The sequence below is a fragment of the Palaemon carinicauda genome, chromosome 1 (genome assembly GCF_036898095.1).
Source record: "Palaemon carinicauda isolate YSFRI2023 chromosome 1, ASM3689809v2, whole genome shotgun sequence".
Classification (NCBI taxonomy): domain Eukaryota; kingdom Metazoa; phylum Arthropoda; class Malacostraca; order Decapoda; family Palaemonidae; genus Palaemon; species Palaemon carinicauda.
Genome location: NC_090725.1, coordinates 253,161,786 through 253,184,854, shown reverse-complemented (window position 1 = coordinate 253,184,854; position 23,069 = coordinate 253,161,786). Strand labels below are relative to the sequence as shown.

The window sequence follows — 23,069 nt, the reverse complement described above, 5'->3', positions numbered from 1 at the left end:
AGCTGTTCCTCTCCCTTTATTATCACATACCCAAAACATCTGTCTAGTGAGATTTTAGTCTACTTTCTAGCCATCAGACACCACATCTCTTAGAAACTCTTCACCAGTAATATGATTTCCTTTGGCCATTTGGCCACGGTGTCATAAAAACAATTTGAAAAGCGCCAACGTATCCCTGCGTGTCGTAAGAGGCGACTAAAAGGGACGAGACGAGGGGGCTGGGAATCCCCTCTCCTGTATTATAATCCTGTGAGACATCAAAGAGTTGGAGCTGGGGGGTGCACTCTAGTTTTGGGGTGTTTGAATGTGCGTGGATGTAGTATAATAGAGAGTAAAAGATGTGAGATTGGAAGTATGTTTAGGAATAGAAGGATGGATATATTGGCTTTGTGTGAGACAAAGATAAAAGGGAAAGGTGAAGTGATGTTTGGTGAAATGTCTGGTAGAGTGTCTGGGATTGAAAGGGGAAGAGCAAGAGAAGGTGTGGCTTTATTGCTGAATGAATGGATGACAGGTAAAGTAGTAGAATGGAAGGAGATATCATCTAGGTTAATGTGGGTAAGGGTTAGGTTGGGTAGGGAATGTTGGGCTTTTTTCAGTGTGTATGGGCCAGGTTGTGAGAAAAGTGAAGAAGAGTGGAATGAGTTCTGCAATGAATTAACTAAGTGTGTAGAAGGACTGGGTAGAAGGAATTATGTAGTTGTCATGGGTGACTTAAATGGTTGCTTAACTTGTATGTTGATGGAGTGGTGAGAGAGGTGAATGCTCGAGTGCTTGGACGAGAATTGAAACTGGTAGACGAGAATGACCATGAATGGGAGGTAATCAGTTGTTGTTAGCGGATGATACTGTACTGGTTGCAGACGCGGAAGAGAAGCTTGGGCGATTAGTGACAGAATTTGGAAGGGTGTGTGAGAGAAGAAAGTTGAGTGTTGATGTGGGTAAGAGTAAGGTTATGAGATGTACGAGAAGGGAAGGTGGTGCGAGGTTGAATGTCATGTTGAATGGAGAGTTACTTGCGGAGGTGGATCAGTTTAAGTACTTGGGGTCTGTTGTTGCAGCAAATGGTGGAGTGGAAGCAGATGTACGTCAGAGAGTGAATGAAGGATGCAAAGTGTTGGGGGCAGTTAAGGGAGTAGTAAAAAATAGAGGGTTGGGCATGAATGTAAAGAGAGTTCTGTATGAGAAAGTGATTGTGCCAACTGTGATGTATGGATCGGAGTTGTGGGGAATGAAGGTGACGGAGACAGAAATTGAATGTGTTTGAGATGAAGTGTCTAAGGAGTATGGCTGGTGTATCTCGAGTAGATAGGGTTAGGAACGAAGTAGTGAGGGTGAGAACGGGTGTAAGAAATGAGTTACCAGCTAGAGTGGATATGAATGTGTTGAGGGGGTTTGGCCATGTTGAGAGAATGGAAAATGGCTGTCTGCTAAAGGTGATGAATGCAAGAGTTGATGGGAGAAGTACAAGAGGAAGGCCAAGGTTTGGGTGGATGGATGGAGTGAAGAAAGCTCTGGAGGATAGATGTGAGAGAGGCAAGAGAGCGTGCTAGAAATAGGAATGAATGGCGAGCGATAGTGGCACAGTTCCGGTAGGCCCTGCTGCTTCCTCCAGTGCCTTAGATGACCACGGAGGTAGTAGCAGTAGGGGATTCAGCGTTATGAAGCTTCGTCTGTGTTGGATAACGGTGGAGGGTGAGCTGTGGCACCCTAGCAGTACCAGCCGAACTCGGTTGAGTCCTTTGTCAGGCTGGGAGGAATGTAGAGAGGAGAGGTCCCCTTTTTTAATTCATATGTTTGATGTCAGCTACCGCCCAAAATTGGGGGTAGGGCCTTGGTATATGTATGTACTTAAGCAATAAATCTAAGAATTTTTAGTTATGCCTATAATAGACAAGTGACGCTGTAGTGGTTGGCAGACTACAACTGAGCATAGCACAGGTATTTTCATTTGGTAAGATTTTGTTTTTACATGATGGCTGACATTAATTTCGTTACACTTTATTGAATTAATAAATGTTGAGATTCAGGGCAAAAATATAGAAGTAAAAGAAAAAAATATTAAAATATGAAAAAATCACCTACAGAATTATTTAAGAAACGCATGAATATAAAATAATGTGAAAAAAACTAATTGTAGAATATCTTTTTTTTTTGTATTTATGAATTAAAATTGAAAAAAGACTCCTATAACTAGAAAACTGCATAGACTTATATTGTACTCTATATCTGTTAATTATAGCTACATAATTTCATACAAAAAAGAAAATAGCTATAAGTTAATGAACTCTTAGAATAGTACATTACTAGATCACAAACACTAGAGCAGCAGTAAGGAAGCTCTCTGCTGAAAAATCTTTGGACTGTAAATTTGTCCGTATCAGAATCGCATATACAAGTACCTCACACTAAACTGTACAGTAGAGTATATAAGAACAATCTAGTCCTGTCCACAGCAAATTAAGCAAATTAAATTTTCATCAAACATATAATAAACCACTTTACCACAGACACATTACTCCAACAACAACTCAAACATTTATTGGAATCATGCTGCATTGTTACTCTTTATGATGAATTTATACACACCTTCATAGTGGAATTCACTTCAGTGAAGACGCCACTAATTTGGCCTCTTTATTAACAGTTTCCCAAACGATAGATAAACAATTAAATAGTAATTTTCGACTATGGATCTCTCTGCAACAGCCCTGAACTTCAGACTCCCATTGTACTGCTCCCCACTGCCAGACCCCAAGACTCTCTGAGAAGATACATTCCAACAACGGTGGGACAACATCGATGTTTACGCCTTTCCCCCGTTTTATCTGATGACGAGGATACTCAACAAGGCCAGAACAGTAGTCAACCTCTCAATGACTCTCACAGCTCCATTATGGCATCATGCGGAATGGTTTCCGGACCTTCTCTAACTCCTGACGGAGTCCCCTAAGACATGATCTACTCAAACAACCACATGCCAACATTTTCCACAAAGCCATAGCTTCGCTACAACTTCACACCTGGAGACTATGCAGCATCTCCTCATTCAGAGAGGATTTTCGCAATAAGTTGCGAGCAGGATGTCTGGATACCTGCGGAAATCATTAGCATCAGTCTACCAGGCAAAGTGGAAAGTCTTCTGTGGTTGGTGTCATGGAAGGGGTATCTCTCCTCTTGATGCTACTATTCCAGTAATAGCGGAGTTCCTCGTGTATTTGTGTGAGGAAATATGCCTTTCATTCTCGGTGGTTAAAGGCTATCGCTCAGCCTTAAGCCTCACCCTTAAACTCAACGGAATGAATATTTCCTCATTGCTAGAACTTTTCTTAATCAGACGGACTAACGAACTTACCTGTCCTCAGTCTGAAGTGAGACCTCCTCCATGGATCATGGTTCGAGTTCTCAGGTCTCTAAAGAGACCTCCCTATGAACCATTACGCCAGTCAACAGATCGCGACCTGACTTTGAAGACGGCGTTCCTACTAGCTTTGTCCTTGGCCAAGCGAGTCAGTGAACTTCATGGTCTATCATATGACATTGCCCATTCAAGGGGATGGGTAGAGGTAACGTTCGGCTTCGTCCCTGAGTTTGTTGCCAAGACTCAGAATCCGGAAGTGGCAGATCCCAGATTCGATTCCTTCCGGATTTCGAGTCTCCGCCCTGTAACTGATGACCTTGATCATGTCTTACTCTGCCGAGTGAGGAGTTTGAGGCTTTACCTCAAGAGAAAAGCAGCAGCCCGTCCCCGTGTGTCTGTACTTTTCGTCAGCACAGGGAGGAACAAGAGGAGGGTCACTAAAAACACCATCTCTGCCGGAATTTGCAAGGTCATAGATCATGCAAATTAAATTTTCATCAAACATAATAAACCACTTTACCACAGACACATTACTCCAACAACAACTCAAACATGTTGCCCCAGAGCCCATGCTGTCAGGAGCGTAGCTACGTCTCTGGCATTCAAGAGAAACTTCTCTGTGATGCAAGTTCTATAGGCGGGGGTGTGGAAACGTCAGAATACTTTCGCAGCCCACTACATGCAAGGCGTGACCCACAGGAGGCTCGATACGTTCTCTGTCGGCCTTCTGGTGGCTGTACAACAGCTGGTATAATGCCTCAAGCTCCTTATTGGACAAGTAGCAGAAGGTTGAGGACACTGTTACCCGGTTTTAGTCTGCGTGAATGAAAAGGTTTAACTGGCTCTTATTCTTTTCTTCATCCTCCCCTCTCTTGGAGAAAGCAGCATCCTGGGTTCTCTGCACAAGCTGACCTCAAACCACTGCAGGTAAACCATGTTTCCTTGTGTTCCTAGTATTAAGCTAATACTGTTGCGTCCCCATACCCTGGCGAGGTGGTATTGGGAAAGTTTTGGTTACAACAGGTTTTCTTACAAAGACTCTGAATAACCTTGCATTGCAAGGTTTAGCGAACTGCAAGGACTCCTTATTTTTGGTACAAACCTATTCAAAATAAGAAGCCCCGGGTAAAGCCAAAAGCCAGTTTGGCAGGCATGTCCATCTTCCGTATGGGTGTCATCACCAAATAAATAGCATAGGTTTGTATTCCAGTTACGGAACAAATGACAAATTCGTAGATAATTTGTATTTTTTCTAACGATGCAAACCTTTAGCTATTTATACAAACTTACCCGTCAGCCCTATCCCCCTTGAAGTCCTACCTCCAAGCAAAGTGAGTTAAATCTCGTGTGTGTGAGTGGGAGAGGTAGCAAGCTAACCCCCCCTACCCCCACTAACTAGCGGAATGGGTAGTTAACTCTCGCTAAAATTTTAATGGCTCATCTTTTCAGCTTTGCTAAAAGTAATAACCCCAAATAAATAGCTAAAGGTTTGTATCGTTAGGAAAAATACAAATTATCTACAAATTTGTCATTTTTAAACAAACTGGGACTTCTCCAGCCCCTAGAGAGGAAGAGTCTAGGGACAATTTGGACCCATATACACAATTTTGGACCAGCACCGATGGAGACCAATAATACTAGATTTGTATTAACCTTTGTGAAGGTGTTTGCTCTGTGGGAGTTCAACAACCTTTGGGAGCCAACAAGGGAGGAAAGACTTCCATCAATTGACTTGGGTGCTCCTCAAGGGTCAAAACCTGCCCTTGAATTAGTTTGCTTAGAGGTCGACCTGAGAGGGCCTTAAAAGCATACCCTCTCAGATAGCCGGACTGGGTAGCTCAAGTAAGAGATGCCTCCACCAACGAGTTTTACGACCCCGAGTGTGCTGTACCTTTGCACTTACCAATAGACGATGTGACAACAATGTTGGTGTTAGGAACTGTAATGGAAAGACTAAAGTGGAAGAGAAAGAGTGTTTTCATCATCAAAATCCACATCTCTGGAAGTTATAACAGTGGCAAACCTACGTAAAACCTCCTGATTGCAATGGTCTGAGGCTTTGGCCTACTTTGCTTCTTCTGAGGAGGTAAATAAGAACTTTACTGATCTTGTTCTATGGGGAGTGAAAACAATCACTTTCGTCACATATCAGTCAGTTAACCAGTAGGCTAACGGGGTGTTGAAATGAAGGGATGCTGTGGTTGCAAAGTTCACAAGATAGATTGTCCAAAGAGAAGTCTCAGACCCTCAGAATTCCTGTTTGTATGGGTTCCAAGCTCTTCTCGGGAGTGGATGCCACCGTAGAATGACGAAGAATAACAAGCCATGACTTCTTTTTCCTTTGTGCAGTCACATTTAAGAGCATGACAACCCTAAAGACGACTCCCAGGACTCCAGTGAAAACCCCTGAAGTCGGCACTTAAGAAGTCTCTGGCTCCATGAAAAACTAAGGCTCCACTTCTGCCCCATCTACATCTTGCAGAAGTGTTGACTATGCTCCTTCCTTTTGTCCCCATTTGGGACAGTCTAGGAGAGGAGTCTGAGGATGCGAGAGGCATCAGTCCTCTCCTAAGGCAGCCACAAGAGTGGGGATGTCTGTCCAGCTTTTGGGCAAAGTGGAAGTTGCACGGAGCTGTAGAGTGGACAATAAAGGTTCTTTGTTTTGGTTACCGTCTACCTTTCATCAGCTCTCACCCTCCTTTCACTTGTACTACGATGACATTGACGTCATACCTGCCAAGTTTGACCAATGCTCTCCCCCCTTTTGGGCAAAAGTAAAGAGGGTGCTGGATAAGGACAGACTGCAGGTTTTTTAAAGGTCTTTAAAGGTTGGTCATGAATGGCAGAGGCAAGGGACAGTGACATTGCCCTATTGAGCAGGACAATGCCCTAAAGACTGACCATATATACATATGATTAGCGCCCAATCCCTCCCTTCACCCAAGCTAGGACCAAGGCAGGCCAGACTATGGCTACTGATGACTCAACAGATAGACCTATAGGCTCCTCCAAATCCCCCATCCTTAGCTCACAAGGATGGTGAGGTTGCAGTAACCAAAGGAACTATTGAATTTGAGTGGGATTCAAACCCTAGTCTGGCATTCACCTGTCAGGGGCATTACCACATCAGCCACTACAAGGTACTTCAGTTGGCTGTTTTTAGTTGAAAATTTTATGGGACTCGAGACTGATAATCCCTCTCTTTCTTAAACAAGTCTGTGTTGCACATTCCATTGAAGATGGAGGCATTGAGCACCATGTGGGGTGCAATGAGGAATGGCTTTATGTTTTCCATGGATGTGAAAAAGACATACTTTCAGATACCATTCTATCGGGCCAACAGAAAGCATCTCCACTTTACCCTCGATGGGTAAGTGTTCCAATTCAAGGTAATGCGCTAACACTTTCTTCTACCCTGGAACAACTACTACAACACAGACATGTTGCTAGCTTTCTGCAGCAATCTGTCATGGTAAATAAAGAGGTCACATCTCGTACCCAAGCAGAGGAAAGTGTACCTGGATATTCTGAAAGATACATGAGCAAAGGTCTTTTCATCAATAGACCAAATCACCAGACTCAGAAATTTATCACAGCATTTTTACTCCAGGGAATCAATGCTGACTCACCAGTGTCAACAGCTGCTAGGACATCACATATCGCTGGGGGAACTGGGTCTCTACAAGTGACTTAATTAGAGATCTTTCCAGCAGAGGACCTATTTAGCACTCACCTCAACAAGTAGCTCCCATTACTATACTCACCAGTTCTGGACCCAATAGCAGCGCTAGAAGATGCCCTTTGTGGGACAATACCGACGATTATGCTTCTCCTCCGTTCTGCTTGATTGGGAGGATAATAAACAGGGTGTTGACTACCTCGAATCTAAGTATGGGCTGTAGCCCAAATTTTTTTTGTCAACCCCATATACAGAGGTAAAACAACAAATTGAATTCCCTGTCTCTTCACAGGTGGAGACTATCCAGCTTCTCCTCTGAGTGAAAGGCCTTTCATGAGGCAATGCCCAGAAGATGTTTGGATATCTCCAAAAATCTTCTGCCCACACCTACCAAGCTAATTGGGTCTTTTTCTGTGGTTGGTCTTGTAGGAGGGGTTCTTCTCTGCTTGAAGCCTCTCTGCAGCTGATGGATTTTCCTGTCTACCTTTGCCAGGAGATTCTCTTCTCAGTCTCAGCGGGAAAAGGCTATTGTTCAGCCTTGAGCAAAGTCTTTAGGCTTAAGGGCTTGGATCTTTCCTTTTCATGGGAACTTTTGATGCTAAATAGGAACTTCGAGAAGTCCTGCCCTCTGTGGGAACTTAAACCACCTTTCTTGAATGTCTCTCATGTTCTCCATTTACTCAAATAATCCCCTATGAACCATGAAGACATGCTTCAGATAGAGATCTAATGCTCAAGAATGTTTTTCTCCTTGCTCTAGCATCAGCAAAGAGTTTAAGCAAACTCTATCTCTTATGCCACAAGTCATACTGAGGGATGGGAAAAGGTTTCCTTTTCCTTTGTTCCAAAGTTCGTGGTTAAGATGCAGAACCCCACCATTCAGGACCCTAGGCTCAAATCTTTTACAGTTTCCTTCGCTAAGGAGGTGACCAATGATCCAGAGGAGTTTATTCTCTGTCACGTGAGGGCACTATGTCACTCCTCGAAGCGGACATATTTAGTCGGACACCAGCTTTGAAATGTTTTTGTCTATATGGGTAGACTAAAGAACAAGTTCTCTTAAAATACTATTTCTTTCTGGCTTTGGAAAACCATTCGTAGAGTATATCTCCCTTCAGCTAGAGATCCAGGAGAGCCTGCCTGGCCTCATGCTCATGAAGCGAGAGGAATTGGATCTGTGTTAGCTTTTAAGAACCTTTTAGTAAGTCAAGTGCTGAAGGCCAGAATCTGGAACTAACAGATAACCTTCACTGTTCACTATCTGTGGGAGTATACCCATAAGTTTTTAGAAATGTTTTCACTGGGACCTTTGGTAGCTACTCAGCAGGTTGTGTAGCAAATTTAGCTTCTTAATGGGACAAGACTCATTTCTAAGATAGCGGTGGCAACATAAGTCCAGTTGAGAAGTAAGAATGTCTAGCCCTTTTTCCTCTTTCCTTTCCTCTCCCTTGGGGTGAAGTGGTAATGCCATTATTTGCTGGATTGGACATTGATACACATAAGTTTCTGTACCAAGCAGTTTTATTTTTGTATGAGTAAATTCAGAAGTATCACCCTTATCCTTCTTAAAGGAGCAGTGTTTATATACTGTACATGTAGGAATTCATATTTTTCCTAACTATACAGATGCACATCCTTTAAGTTTTACTTCTTGCCTCAACCAACCCTCAAGTCCTAGGTGAGGTTAATTTGGCTACTTAATGTGCTGGCAGTTGGGCAGAGCTTCCCTCTCACTTGCCAGTAACTACTGATATCTCCTTAAGAATTTTAACTTTCGAGTTTCTGCAACGCTGGAATCATACTTTTATTAAAGGATTCAGGTTTTTATAGCTATAAGGAATACAAATTATTTTAGAATTTTGTAATATTTCTGGACATGATTAGGAGTAGGAAGATTTTTAATAGTGGGAACTAAAGAATAACTAGTAAGACCCAAAATGTGTTTGGAAGATCATTCTACAAAGCAAGAAGTTAATGAGTGATTTGATGTCTGAATACTCGAAAATAGACAAAGTTCTCAGACAAATGGTTGGTGCAAAGATATGAGAAGGGGAAAACATCAGTCAGTCAGGGGAAAGTATTAGATATTTGAGTAGCAGGTGTAAGGTCAGTAGGAAGGCTCACAAAATTATGGAAAAGAGACATAGATGAAGATCTGAATCACATGGAAATGCATGTGGAAGTATATAGGTCAGTAGGAAGGCTCACAAAATTATGGAAAAGAGACATAGATGAAGATCTGAACCACATGGAAATGCATGTGGAAGTACATAGGTCAGTAGGAAGGCTCACAAAATTATGGAAAAGAGACATAGATGAAGATCTGAACCACATGGAAATGCATGAGAGAAACTACTTTGTATCTAACCAGAAAGGGAAAGCTTCATGTAAAAAAGTAAAGAATGTCAGTTGTGATGATAAGCCCTTCCAAATTCTCATATCCCTTTTGTCCTAGTATCTCTGTTACTTGAATATTTACAGCATTTTTATTTAGTCATAGACTTTTACTGTGCTCAGTTATAGGATACACAATTGTTTTAGTACCCTGTAGGGTGAAACTTGATATCAAGTATTAATAAACATTACCTAATAACCACTCATTTTTTAATCACATTGGCAATCCAGCTACATCCTATTCTGTCCTGCTGTTAGCAACACTTTTGGCTGAAGCAAGTGCTCATTCACCTCTCTCGTCAATTTTTATGTGAGCGGCTTGTCTGTAAACAGCCAACCGCTCTGTTGAATATCCAATTACAAGTAGTCATCGACTTGAAACTGTTCGACTTTCACAGAGAGAGAGAGAGAGAGAGAGAGAGAGAGAGAGAGAGAGAGAGAGAGAGAGAGAGAGAGTGTGTGTGTGTTTGTGTTTAATCATATGAAAGAAAAGGGATTGTGCACTCAGTTCAGTCAACAGTGTTGCCAACTGTATGGTAAAATAGTAGGTAGCATGGTTGCCAATGTGGTCGGAAAATGATAAGTTTTTAGGATTCAGGACTAGCTACATTATCCAAGTAAGTATTGGTAATACTAATTCTATCATGAAAATTTCACTTTGAAATGTGAGACCTGTAGATTTCAGAATATTTATTTTGACACTGAGTGAATATTTAATTTATCGTTGTTTCCCTTCTATTTTTCAGAAATTGGTCATGATTTTATATTTAGGAACATGTCTGTACTATTTTTTTTCTTTAAGTACGAGTAATGTTAACACAAAGGAAAGTTATAACAAAAAAGTCATTTTTGTTTTAGTCATTGGTCCGGACAGAGCGCAATCAGCAGCTCATGTGTGAGAGTGGCTTAGTTGGAGATCTTCTGACAAGGTGTTCAGTAGCTTTGGTCAATGAAAAGTGCCCTCTTCATGCACCTCTTCAATATATATTTGAACGATTAGCAGCTCAAGCAATACATCCCAGGGACTTGAGGTTTGTAATCATCCTTATTTACCTATGAAGTACTGTCTTACTTTAAGCTTGGCATATTACCTAGGTATAGAGGAAGTTTGTTGAAGCAGTATGTAGTATATTTTTCATTTTAAGACTTTTTCCAACTTGACTGCATCTATAGAATGTATTGATTATATGTAAAAAATTCAACCCTGCTTTTGAAAGGCTGATTTGCTAGTTATTTTAGAAACCCTCTATGAGATAGCATTCTGTGTTATCCATATGAAAGAGTAGATTTCTTGTACTGTACTTTGATAAATATTACTTTGGTGTCCATTTTTCAAGGATATCAAAAGACAGTTTAATTACTTATTTGTCTATATTTTGTGTCTTATGAATTTATCATTTGATCTCAAATACATTTATAAAATCAATACTCACACCATCCTATTCATTATAATTGATAACAGAAAAAGTTGTCCATTTCTGAAAAAAACTATTCTAGGAAAATCTATATTATGGATCAAGTTTTTTTTAGAATAGATGGTGTATTTTATTCTTATTGAACCTATAAGTCTTATTTAGTTTATGTATTGATTTATTTATTGTATTCTTTCCTTTTCAGAATATTTTTAAGACTGGGAGATCCACTTAACTGTGTGCCTCTAGATGATATTGATATTGAAGGGGGCCAGTCACCCTGCAATGGACCAGTGCCTCTGACCCGCATAAAAACACTCGTTTCCATGACAACGCCTAGAGACTTTAGGTAAACCTTGTGAAAGCAAGAATAGTTGTAGTAATTAGAATAATGTTCATTTTACAATAGAGTAGTTTTCTTGTATAGATAGTATGGTTTTGATGGCAACCCCTTAGTCACTTTACTCTTTAGGAATAATGTGCATAATTATGAATTCGCAAAGATAACACCTATTTTATAAGAAATTGAAATATGGACATGGCTTTGGTTTTATGTTTTGTATCAAATATTTATTGAAAAAATTACCAATGTTTTAATAGGAATGTAGAATCCCCGCCCCCCCTCTTTCCTGTAAACTTCTAAGACTGTTCAATATCCAATACTGTCATTTATTTATGCAGGAAGGTTGCTTATTGATATATTTTTCAATATGTTTGCACCTTAAATATCCATTTTACAAACACTTATATTTCTTTAAGAATATCTCTCTGGGTTTATCAGTACCTCATAAGTAATTTTTTAAAGTTACCATTTGCAGAACTTTATGCTTTAAGTCAATGGAAATGGAGAGGGGTTTTTAGATCTGAAATAGCATAAGTTGGTCTATGTCCTTAAGTGTGACAGTAATGTTTATAAACACTTCCTCCACAATAAAAGTAGAGCTTGCTTTTTAATACATTAAATGTTTTATTTCAGAGTTGGAACTTTGGTTTATCCATCCTTTGTTGAATTTGACATGGGAGCTGAAGGATTTGGATGTCTATTTTTACCTTCCATTGCCCCGCAGAGTGCTGGGGGAGGATCCGTAGTTGGATCAGCTCTCTCCAACACTGAACCCAATGTTATTGGTGGTATTGGCACTGGTATGTTTTTCATATTTCAATTAGTTTGATATAGCATGCCTTAATTTGGCCAATGATATTATGCTGTGTTTAAAACTCAGAATTATTCTTATTCTGTGTTGTATATGGTATTGTGTTTATATTTTGATAAATACACACCACCCATGATACACATTCCGTATATCTTGAAGCAAGAGCTTGACCCTAAAACACACATTTTTAAAAATTATTGATTATTTCTATATTTAATTAAGATTCATGTATTATTCACTTTAAAAAGGAAGAAATTCAACAATCACTCATTAATATAAAAGTTTTTTTCACTAATCAGTTTGCTAGCCCTTTGCTCCCTAGGGTAAGATGGGATAGTGTAAGCCTATGGTGATTGAATCATACAAGAACTTACTTAGCCTTACCTAGACCACCATAAATCATTCCTTCAGAGTGAAAATTTTTGACTTGTGATTATGTATTTATCAGTGTATTTTCCACTTTTTGTAGGATTATTTTGTTAGTTTTTAGTCCCATTTTTTACTTGGATTAAAGAGGTATTTCTTAGGATAGTGCTTAAGTGAATTTTTATTTGGGGAGTGATGTATTGGCAATTTCTCATATAAATGTCTCTTTTGCCAGATCATAAATTCAGCATTTGTTCCGTCACAAATACAAACGCTATGTTGTTTATAGGGATATACTTTCGGCGATGCTGAAAGACGAGCCATGAGACTTTTAGTGAGGTATAACCACCCCACCGTTAGTTAGGGGGTGTTGGGGGGGTAGCCCGCTACCCTGCTCACTCACACACCTGGGTTATTTTCTCACTTTTGCTTTTGGCTCAGTGGAGAATGGACATTGGCGCTATCCTCCTCCCAACTTAACTTGCCCTTTGATGATTCGATTTTTCTTACCTTTTCCTTTCAGGTGTGTTTGGTTTCTTCCTTGATTGTCTTTATGCGGAGCTGTCCAGGACCTGATGGCTGCTCCTGCGAGACTTTCATATCCTCCTTCGAAACGGACTCGCATTCTTTGTGTCCGTCTTGCGGTAGGCGGCGCATTGATCAGGACAACACCTGCCCTGAATGCCTGGAGTCGTCTGCCTTACAGTGGAAGAGGTTTGGGAGACAGCGCAAGAAGAAGTCTGAAAAATGTTTCACCTTCGGGGTTTTCCTCTGAAGTCAAAGAAACCTCGGACTTCTTCCTTGACCCCCGATCTCTTCCCGAAGCTCCTGCTTGATCTGTTTCTTCTGAGGAATGATCGAACAGGAGCATCCGTCTCGTAATGTATCTGGATGACTGGCTAATCCTAGCAGACTCGGTGACAACCCTTCTTCAACACCAAGATAGACTCCTTGTGTTTTGGCAAGTCATCTCAGCTTCCCTCTCCAAGACTAGTATATCTCAGTATGATTATTGACACCGATCTAGAGAAAGTATTCCCATCAGACGACTGGGTACAGAGGCTGAGGAAGGCGGCAAGCCCCTTTCTCAAATGAGAGGAACTGCCACCCAGCAGTGGTTGCGTCTCATAGTCACCTGTCATCCCTAGCCTGTCTACTGCCCAATGGCAGCCTCAGGATTCAATCTCTAGTAGCGGCTCAAGTCCAGGGGGGAATCAGTCTTAACGATTCCTCAAACACTCAAGTCACCATAGGAGCGTAGGAACAGACGGACCTAAGGTGGAGGGTGGCAGACAAGAATCCCCGCCGAAGGGTCGACCTTCTCATTCCTCTCCCAAAATTGATGCTCTATTCAGATGCGTCAAAAGAAGGGTAGGGGCCCCACATGCTGCACCACACGACCTCCGGTCTCTTGTCCAAGTCCGAAAGGCACCAGCATATAAATCTCTTAAAGAAAACAGCAGCATATCTAGCTCTCCAACAATTCCTCTAGTTCTTAGCCGGTCACTCTGTGGTATTGATGAGCAACAACTCCATGGTAGTGGCTTACGTAAATAAACAAGGCAGTACCTTTTTGCAGCCCCTATGCCATCTAGCAGTAGAGATGCTGAGATGGGCCCACTTCATCCTGGGCAAGCGAAAATTACTCACGGACAATCTGATCAGAACAACTCAGATAGTTAGTGCTAAGTAGTGTTTGACTCATGTAGTAGCCAACACGTCCTGACTTTGTGGGGTTCCCTGACTGTAGACCTGTTTGTGACGTCCTTGAACTTCAGGCTCCCACTTTACTGCTCCCCAGTCCCAGACCCCCAGGCTCTCTGGCAAGATGCATTCCAACAATAGTGGGACAACATTGACATCTACACCTTCTCCCGTTCTGTCTGATGAGAAGGGTACCCAGCAAGACCAGAGTATCCAACAACCTATCTATGACCCTCATAGCTTCGCTATGGGATCACGCAGAGTGGTTCCCGGATCTTCTGCAACTCCTGACGGAGGTACCGAGAGAGGTCCCTCCACGACATGATCTCCTCAAACAGCCACGTGTGAACACCTTCCACAAAGCCGTAGCTTTGTTGCGACTCCAATAAGTTGGGAAAAGTATGGCTGGATACCTGTGACGATCTCCAGCTTTGGTTTACCAGGCCAAGTGAAATGTTTTATGTGGTTGGTGTCGTGGAAGAGTTATCTCTCCCCTCGATGCCACTATTCCTCTCGGTTTTAGCAGTAAAAGGTTACTGCTATCCACTCAAACAGCCTCATGTGAACATCTTCCACAAAGCCGTAGCTTTGCTACGACTTCACGCCTGAAAACTATCCAGCATCTCCTCTCTAAGAGAGGGTTTATGCAACAAGTTGTGAAGAGTATGGCTGGATACCTGCGACAATCATCAGCTTAGATCTACCAGGCCAAGTGGAATGTCTTCTATGGTTGGTGTCGTGGAAGGGTTATCTTTCCTTCGATGCCACTATTCTAACAATAGCAGTGTTCCCTGTTTACCTTCAGGAGCAAATGCTCCTCCTTTTCGGCAGTAAAATGTTATCACTCGGCCTTGAACCTTGCCTTTAAACTGAAAGGAGTCGGTAGAACTAAATCTCCTCATACGAAGTTATGAGGTTAAATGCCCCCAGTCAGAAGTTGGACCTCCTCCATGGAACGGGGTTCATGTCCTTCAGTCTCTGAAGGGTGCTCCCTATGAACCATTACGTCAGACAACAGATCACCACCTCACATTGAAGACTGTGCCCCTACTCGCCCTAGCTTAGGCCAAAATAGTTAGTGAACTTCATGGTCTTTCTTATGATGTTGCCTATTTAAGGGGATGGGGGGGAGGTAATTTTTAGCTTCATACTTGAGTTTATTGCTAAGACTCAAAATCCGGGAGTAGCGTATCCTAGATTCAGGCCCTTCCGGATTGGGAGTCCTCGGTCTGTAACCAACGATCTAGATTAACTGTTACTGTGCCCAGTAAGGAGTTTGAGGTATTACCTCAAAAGAACCTCAGCAGCTCACCCCCTGTGTATAGCGCTCTTTGTCAGCACGGGGAAGGCCAAGTGGAGGATCACAAAGAACACCATTTCTGCCTGGATTTGTAAGGTCATAGACCTTGCACTGAATCCCGGTCTTCCTCCAACATGACGGCCCAGAGCTCATGACGTTAATGGCATTGGAACATCCTTAGTGTTTAAAAAGAACTACTGGGTGATGCAGGTACTTGAGGCTGGCGTGTGGAAGCGTCAAACCACCTTCACCGCCCACTATCTGCAAGACATTGGGTGGTTGGACCACTTCGGCTGTGTCCACACTCCAAGACTTGGCCATGCTAAGCTCCTCTAAACAATTGTCTTCTTCTCCTTCTAAGGTTAATAGTGCTAAGAATTCAGGTGTGACAAAACCTTTACTAATTCCATGAGTATTGTCTATTCCCGGTTCAACCAGTTTGAACGTTCAGCATAACAAGTCTGTAAATGCCGCTGTTTCTATGCGAGATGACGTCGCCCCACACGCCGCCATTCCTGTGCGTGATAAAATTCATCTGCTGGTTGGTCAGGCCAACAATCCATATGATTTGTCATACCCACTCATGATGTCATATCTCCACATACCGCTATTTTAAAACTTGAGGATATTCCTCCGCAAAGCAGCCATGTTAACGTATACCATGAGCTTGCTACCTCTTCTCAGCCCGTTTACGAATGGCACACCCTAGGATATGCACTACATTGTCACCTCATTATTTAAAGTTCCCCTGAATTTTATAAGCAACAGGTTAGGACTCATGATCCTAAAGCCACAAGTTATTCAAGTAACAAACCCATTCCATTACTTGAACAACCCCACACTATTTCCTTTCCTTATGTTATTAAGGCTTCACACATTATGCGTTTTTCAGAACAGCAAGAATATCATCTTTCAGGTACTAGAAGTGGAAAGGGTGCCAGAATCATTTCCTCCTTTCCCATGATTTACACCCCCGTCTGATGCAGATGATGTCACTTTTGTTAGGCGTCGTAGGCCCGACCGGCGTCGTAGATGTGCCAAGTAGCAGGCCACAGAGAAATGCTTCTCCTCTCTTAAATGAGCTCAGAAAAGGAGTTCCATACTTCTGCCTTGCACTCTGCTGCTAGAGGTGAACACTCTTGTAACGAGAGGGATTTGGACTCCTACTCTTTTTCTGCCTCTTATTCCCACCACAATATAAATGTGGCAAGGGAAAGGAAGGATGTCAGAGGAAGTGTTAAGAATCAACCTATGAATATCAAGGTTGAACATACAGTTATCTCGAAAGTGGAACCACCACTTGACCATGATATTATCACTATTAATGACTCTCCAGAGAACCTCGCTGCATGCGCAGGCACCAGCTCAACATATGTGCAACCCCCTTCTCGAGATCCCGATGTCTGGTTTAGAAGCATCGCAATTTAATAAAATCATTAGTCTGAATGGTTCAGAAGTATTGCAATTTATTGAAATCATGAATCTCATCCAGTGTTTGGATGGTCTAGATGAGCCTTCTCATATGCAACCTGTTAACAGATGGTATTGTTTTGATTTTATATTCCCTCAATCACAAAGTCCTAGACATAGGTTTAATGTGGTGCTCTCTGACCAAGCTAAAGACATGCTAGAGATCTGCTCAACACGCAAGTTTCAGCAGCTGAAAATTTCTTTAAGGCCAGTAGATCTTCAGAGTTACTAGCCTTGGCCCTTTCTTGACAGAGATTTTATGTCCACTCTGGCTCTTTTCAGAGCCCACTCCCTATTGACACTGACGTTGCTAACCTGGTACCATCTGTATGAATTGATAAATGATCCAATCTCTCCTCCATCTTTTCGGGGTACCGAAATGGCAAACAGGGAGGTAGTGGTTATGTCCACAATTCAAGCCTTTTTTACGCGCTGCCAATGCAAGGGCCTGAGTTTTGCATATGGCAAGGCAATCTAAAACGAACGAATGAAAATTCAAGCCACCTCTTTGCTCGACCAGTGGTCTGGAGCGGTATCCTGGTGTGTGGTCACAAAAAATCTTGGAGAAGAACAGGCCCTTAACCACTTTACTACGAGATAGCGGTCTCAGCTCGGTAGCTGTATACAAGAATTGACTCGGATACATTTTTTATAACCTGTAATTGCATGTTTAATTTGTATATTTGCATTTTATTTTGTGTCTGCTAAGTGATTATGTAATAGTTCCATGATAGGAAGCCTTCAAAATATAAAAAAGCAACTAGTCAATAAAATATTTCACTTTATAAAGAAATGTTCTGGAAATATGTTTTCTTTGACATAAAGTGTCTGCAATAATATATAATTACAAGGCACACAATAAACAAACTTATCTACTGATGAGAGAGAGAGAGAGAGAGAGAGAGAGAGAGAGAGAGAGAGAGACAGAGAGAGAGAGAGAGAGAGAGATTTCCCCTTCCAATCGTTTGTATACACAATATTTCTTTATAGTTAGTAGTAAAGAAAACATTATTTATTACTGTCTTAGCTATCTATATGATGAATATTTAGTTCTTGGTAACAATTGTAATACGATATAAATGAATAGATTTTGACACATGACAACCCTCCTTTTGCTTGTGAAGAGGGGTAGGAACGACTTTGTGTTGTTAAGTGCATCATTCTCGATTCTGCGTTTGGCTATGATGGACCACTTAGTTGTGTCTGAGGGTGTTGTAAGGGATGGCTGGGTGGACATAGTACTGTATGTACTACTAGCTGATATGGTGCATTGGTGGAGAACTGACATTCTCAACAATTATTGTGAATGTAGCAATCCCCATTGCCAATGCATCCATACAGCTGAGTATCGCCGCCAATGCTTTTGGTGGCATGTCTCACTCGCCCCTCCACCTCCTTGCCACCAGCAGAGTAATATACAGTACATTAAACTTTTGGATAACTACCCTCACACTGTCATTTTACATTTTCTTCAAATTCTTTTGACCATTCCCCTTTTACAGAATATATAATCTCTTTTGTCTAACCACTTCTCTTATAAAACTAGGTAAAAGAATAAAAGACATTATATCATAGACCTAAGCTAGATTTTTTTCACCCCTTCACTATGAGGCAGCGTATCCACTATACACAAGATTTGTCACCATAGGATATACATGGCTCACTTACTTGATAATAACCTACATTTCCATGTTTGATTTTTACTGCTGATACAGGAGAGAGAGAGAGAGAGAGAGAGAGAGAGAGACGAGAGAGAGAGAGAGAGGAGAGAGAGTGTGTGTGTGTGTGTGTGTGTCTTGTCGTGTGTCAACAACTGCATTACTGGTATAACTTTTTGGTCAGAGGCAGATAACTGAAGGTGTTTGAAGAGCTACGTTACTTGCTTTCTCTGTGATTTGAACACTATTCCAGTATAGAAATACACTAATATAGACCTTACAAAATCACAAATAGGGGTTAGAATTGTAAGTGTTTTGGTTGGTGGTAAGGGGAGATGGGAGGATCCCTACCCCTTTAAGCTTGGGGTATCAGTGGGGGTTTGAGTAATGCCTCAGGTAGGGAATGTCACATTGGCTAGAGAGAGTGCTTTGATATTTTATCTAGCAACAAAAACAGACTAAAATAGCTCTTACACAATCAGAAATAAAGGCTAGAATCCCAAAGACTTTGTTGGTTGGCTGAAGATATGAGGAGGAGGGACTGATATCAGGGAGAGGAGGAGATTTTTTAATGAAATTTCCCGAATGTGAACTGTGTGTGATATACGACAATGTGCGCTATTCTTTCATAAGATGCACAAGTTATAAGAGTAATTTTAAGTTATTTTGGATCCATATGGTTTATATTTGTAAATGATGTATCTTGACGTTCATCGTCTGTATCACCAGGCATGTTTTTTATGTATAAAGACATCTTCCTAGTGAAGGAGTTAAACAGTTTGAAGACCTGTCATGATCAAAGGCCAAAGCCCTAAAATTCCTGTTACATAAAACTATCTCCCATTGGGGAAACTGTATCCTGAAAAGACGCAATACTGTTTTTGTCAGATGCTCTAAGCAGCTGTCCCTTATGGATGCGTTATGCTTAAGAACTCAGATCTATTGAGTTCTACTTTGTTTTGATAAGCTTCCCTGATTAGGAAAGCAGCGGCATCAAGTATGCCTGCCCGTCACCAACTGCAAAGGAACTCGCCTTTTAAACAAGTTCCTCAACACAGATGCTTTCTGCCTCCAATAGACACACAACAACCTGGGAGTCAAGTGACCAGACCCACCTTTTGACATAGAGGATATCCCTCTGGACACAGATGTGGTGATCATAGAGGCTCCAGCCAGGGAGGGGATGTCCCCCCGCTTACCACCAGTGGGGTATAACTGTAAAGCTTTTGGCTCAGGTGGCAATCTTTTGGGGTCAATCCATGGATGGTAGGGGTCCTTGGTTAAGAGTATCGAGTCCCTTTTATAGACTTTCCGCCTCCTCTGCACGGACTCTGACAACCTGACTTATTATTTAAAAGGTTCAGTAAAGGACCTCCTTGTTAGAGGAAATATCTAAAATGTTGGCCAAAGGAGCTGTAGAAGAAGTCTTAAATGACTCATTAGGCTTCCTCAGCAATCCATTCTTTGTAAAAAAGCTGATGGGAGGCTGGAAACCCATCAGAGACCTTTCCTATTTAAATCTGTTTGTTCTACAAATAAGATTCAAAATGGAAACTCTGGCCACCGTTCTCCTGACCATCAGGAAGAAATTTTTTTCTGACCATAGACCTGAAAGACACTTTACTTTCAAGCCCCCATTCATCCTGCCTCAAGGAAGTACCTAAGGTTTCCCTTTTGAAATAGAATCTTCCAGTTCAGGGTGCTAGGCTTCAGCCTGTCAACAGCCCCTCAGGTTTTTACCAGAAGCTTTGCCCTTGTCTCAGCCTGGGCTCATGCCAAGGTCAACAGGCTTTTGAGGTTCTTAAACGACTGGCTTCTGGCAGAGTCCCATACTCTACTGCTAAGTCATAGGGATCTACTCCTAGACTTTTGCAAGGAGTAAGGGATCCAACTGAACCTAGAGAAGTTCAGCCTTGTCCCTCAACAATTCATCAGGAACCTAAGTATGGACATAGACTCAGTCCGAGCCAGAGCTTTTCCATCTGATAACATGATCCTCAGGAAGATAGCAGAAACTTTTCTGAAATGGACAGTTGGTTGAGAATTGTCTTAGCTTCCTTTAATAATGAAGAGACTTTTGATTTTGTGAAGTTCCCCGTCTCTGGACATGCAGTACATTGCGTATCAGTTCACAGCTGGAGACTATCTAGCAACTCCTCCGAAAGAAAGGCTTTTTGGGACCAACTGGGAAATAACTTAACGGATATCTCCGAAAGTCATCCTCAGCAGTCTACCAAGCTAAGTGGATAATCTTCTGTGACTGGTCCTGTAGCGGGAATATTGCTCCACTCAAGGCCACTATTCCCCTGATTGCCAACTTTTTGTGTTCCTGAGGAACGAGAAATCCCACTGTCACTGCGGTAAACTAATTGCTCCTCTTCATGGGAACTCTCGGCTCTCATTAGGAGTTTTGAGCAGACTTGTCCTCTGCGAGAACTCAAACCCCCCTTCCTGTGATGTGACAAAGGTCCTTGGGTCTTTAAAAAGCCTCCTACGAACCTATACATAAAGCCTTGGAGAGGGACCTTACCTTGAAGACCATCTTTCTCCTTGCCTTTAGCTTCACCCAAGAGAGTAAGTAAACTACGTGGTCTATCTTATGTCACATTCCAGAGTGTTGAAAGATTTATCTGTCATTTGTTCCCAAATTTGTAGCCAAGACCGAAAATCTGGTAGAAAATTATATCAGATTTGACTCTTTCACAATCTTGTCTCACAAAGAGGTAAATGATGACCTGTATAATCTTTTACTCTGTCCCATAAGAGCAGTTCATAAATATTTAAAGAGAACTAGGTACCTCAGGGCCAAAATTTTCAATTGGTTTGTAAGCACAGGTTGTTTCAAAAAGAAAGTTTCCAAAAAATACAGTTTCCTTTTGATTGATAGAAGTAGTATTTAGCTGACACTTTCTAAAGGAACAAAGATTTTTGTTAAATCTGCTCTGTGTGTGTAGTAAGGCACTTCTGAGAGAGAGAGAGAGAGAGAGAGAGAGAGAGAGAGAGAGAGAGAGAGAGAGAGAGAGAGAGAGAGAGAGAGAGAGAGAGAGAGAACTTATTCATATTATAACTAATATAATAGCTATAAACGAAATGTATGAAATCTTTGATATTCTATAACAAATTGACGCTAATGTAATTTTCATTAGGCAGTGATATTGAATGAGTTAAGAAATTATGTATACTATATTCATATGTGTGCATATTCTCCTTAGTTCTCCTTAGTCTTGAGATGGGCTGATCACAACCAAAGAAAAGTAATTGTTGATTGTTAAAATGCAATTGAAATTAAAAAAGTACAGTATACAAAAATGTAGTTTCATGTGATTTTAGGTACTTTTATTCTTATTTATTGCACAATAATATTGTATGGGCTGTTAATGCTCCAAAGGATAGATATTTGAACTACCATAGAAAATGCCACTGTTTAGCTCTTAAAGACTGCTAGCTAATATAAAAACACAGTCACAGATGTTTTCATAGTTTAGTCACTAGGATTTATGTTATTTGATCGTTTACTGTAGATGTAAGCATTTTAATAAGATTTTATATACATCAATTCTTATTTATTGTAAAGTAACATTGTTTTATGTGCTTTTAATACTATTCCAGTGATATTATGAGTACAATATTTGTGTTGGGCGGATGGAAAGACAAACAAAATGTCTCAAAACTTGATTTTTAATTTCACATGTATCAGTATTGACAACCGACGTAAATTTGAAACCGACATAACTTAAAACGACGTAAACCTAGGTATACCTGTACAAGAACCAAAATTAATGTGTGGATGTAATAATCCTGAAATTTATGATAGTTAAAGTTTTTGATGTGTCAAACGACGAAAATAAACAGTAGAGAAATCCATGAAATGTTTTTCTTAATATTGTTGATTTTTGTTTCAGGTGATCGTATTTTTCCACCACAGACTGGATTAACCTTCAGTACCTGGGTTTGCGTTGAAAAATATAGCGATCCTAGAACAGATCCTCACTGTGTGAGAGTTTTGACACTTGCACGACATGTCCCAGGTCGTGATCATCATCTCGTATGTCTCTCAATTGTCATATCAGCTAGAGACAAAGCCTTGATAGTATCAACACATGAAACCAATTTACCACAGCCTGGTCAAGGTTAGTTTATTGTTTGCTCTTATACAATCTATATCTTGATGTGAATAAGTTTTATTTAAGTTATGTAAAAATTATGTTTTATGGGTTATCTACATCCCAGTATGGTGTAATATTAATTGAGAATTAGGTCATTAGTTTATCCTCATAATAAGTCTGATTTTATCTTCTTAGGTAAATATAGTACATTCAGTTTTTGTGCGATGAGATTACATATTTTTGTGTAATGAGTATTACATTACAGTACATGGATTATGTGAATGGAATATACTGGCAATAATGTACCCCTATTTTGCATGGGAATAAGAATGCCAACAACATTTTAATTCAATTTCTATTTTAATGGAACCATTAGCATTTTTCGTTAGCCATCTTCCTTTCCTAAGGATAAGGTATTGATGGCACATGAATGTATTATCTTGTGTTTCTCAGGGTAGTAGTCGT

The 23,069-nt window shown here is 40.9% G+C and overlaps 1 protein-coding gene across 4 annotated transcripts in view; it reads left to right on the top strand.

Moving 5' to 3' along the window:
- bchs (WD repeat and FYVE domain containing 3 bchs) overlaps positions 1 to 23,069 on the top strand; it is a 748,678-nt gene that overhangs the window by 226,439 nt on the left and 499,170 nt on the right. For all 4 annotated transcript variants that reach the window (XM_068389148.1, XM_068389155.1, XM_068389143.1 and 1 more), the window contains exons 18-21: positions 10,293 to 10,465; positions 11,052 to 11,195; positions 11,823 to 11,989; positions 22,401 to 22,628. In XM_068389148.1, coding sequence (XP_068245249.1) covers positions 10,293 to 10,465; positions 11,052 to 11,195; positions 11,823 to 11,989; positions 22,401 to 22,628 — 712 coding nt within the window. The remainder of the gene's footprint in view (positions 1 to 10,292; positions 10,466 to 11,051; positions 11,196 to 11,822; positions 11,990 to 22,400; positions 22,629 to 23,069) is intronic.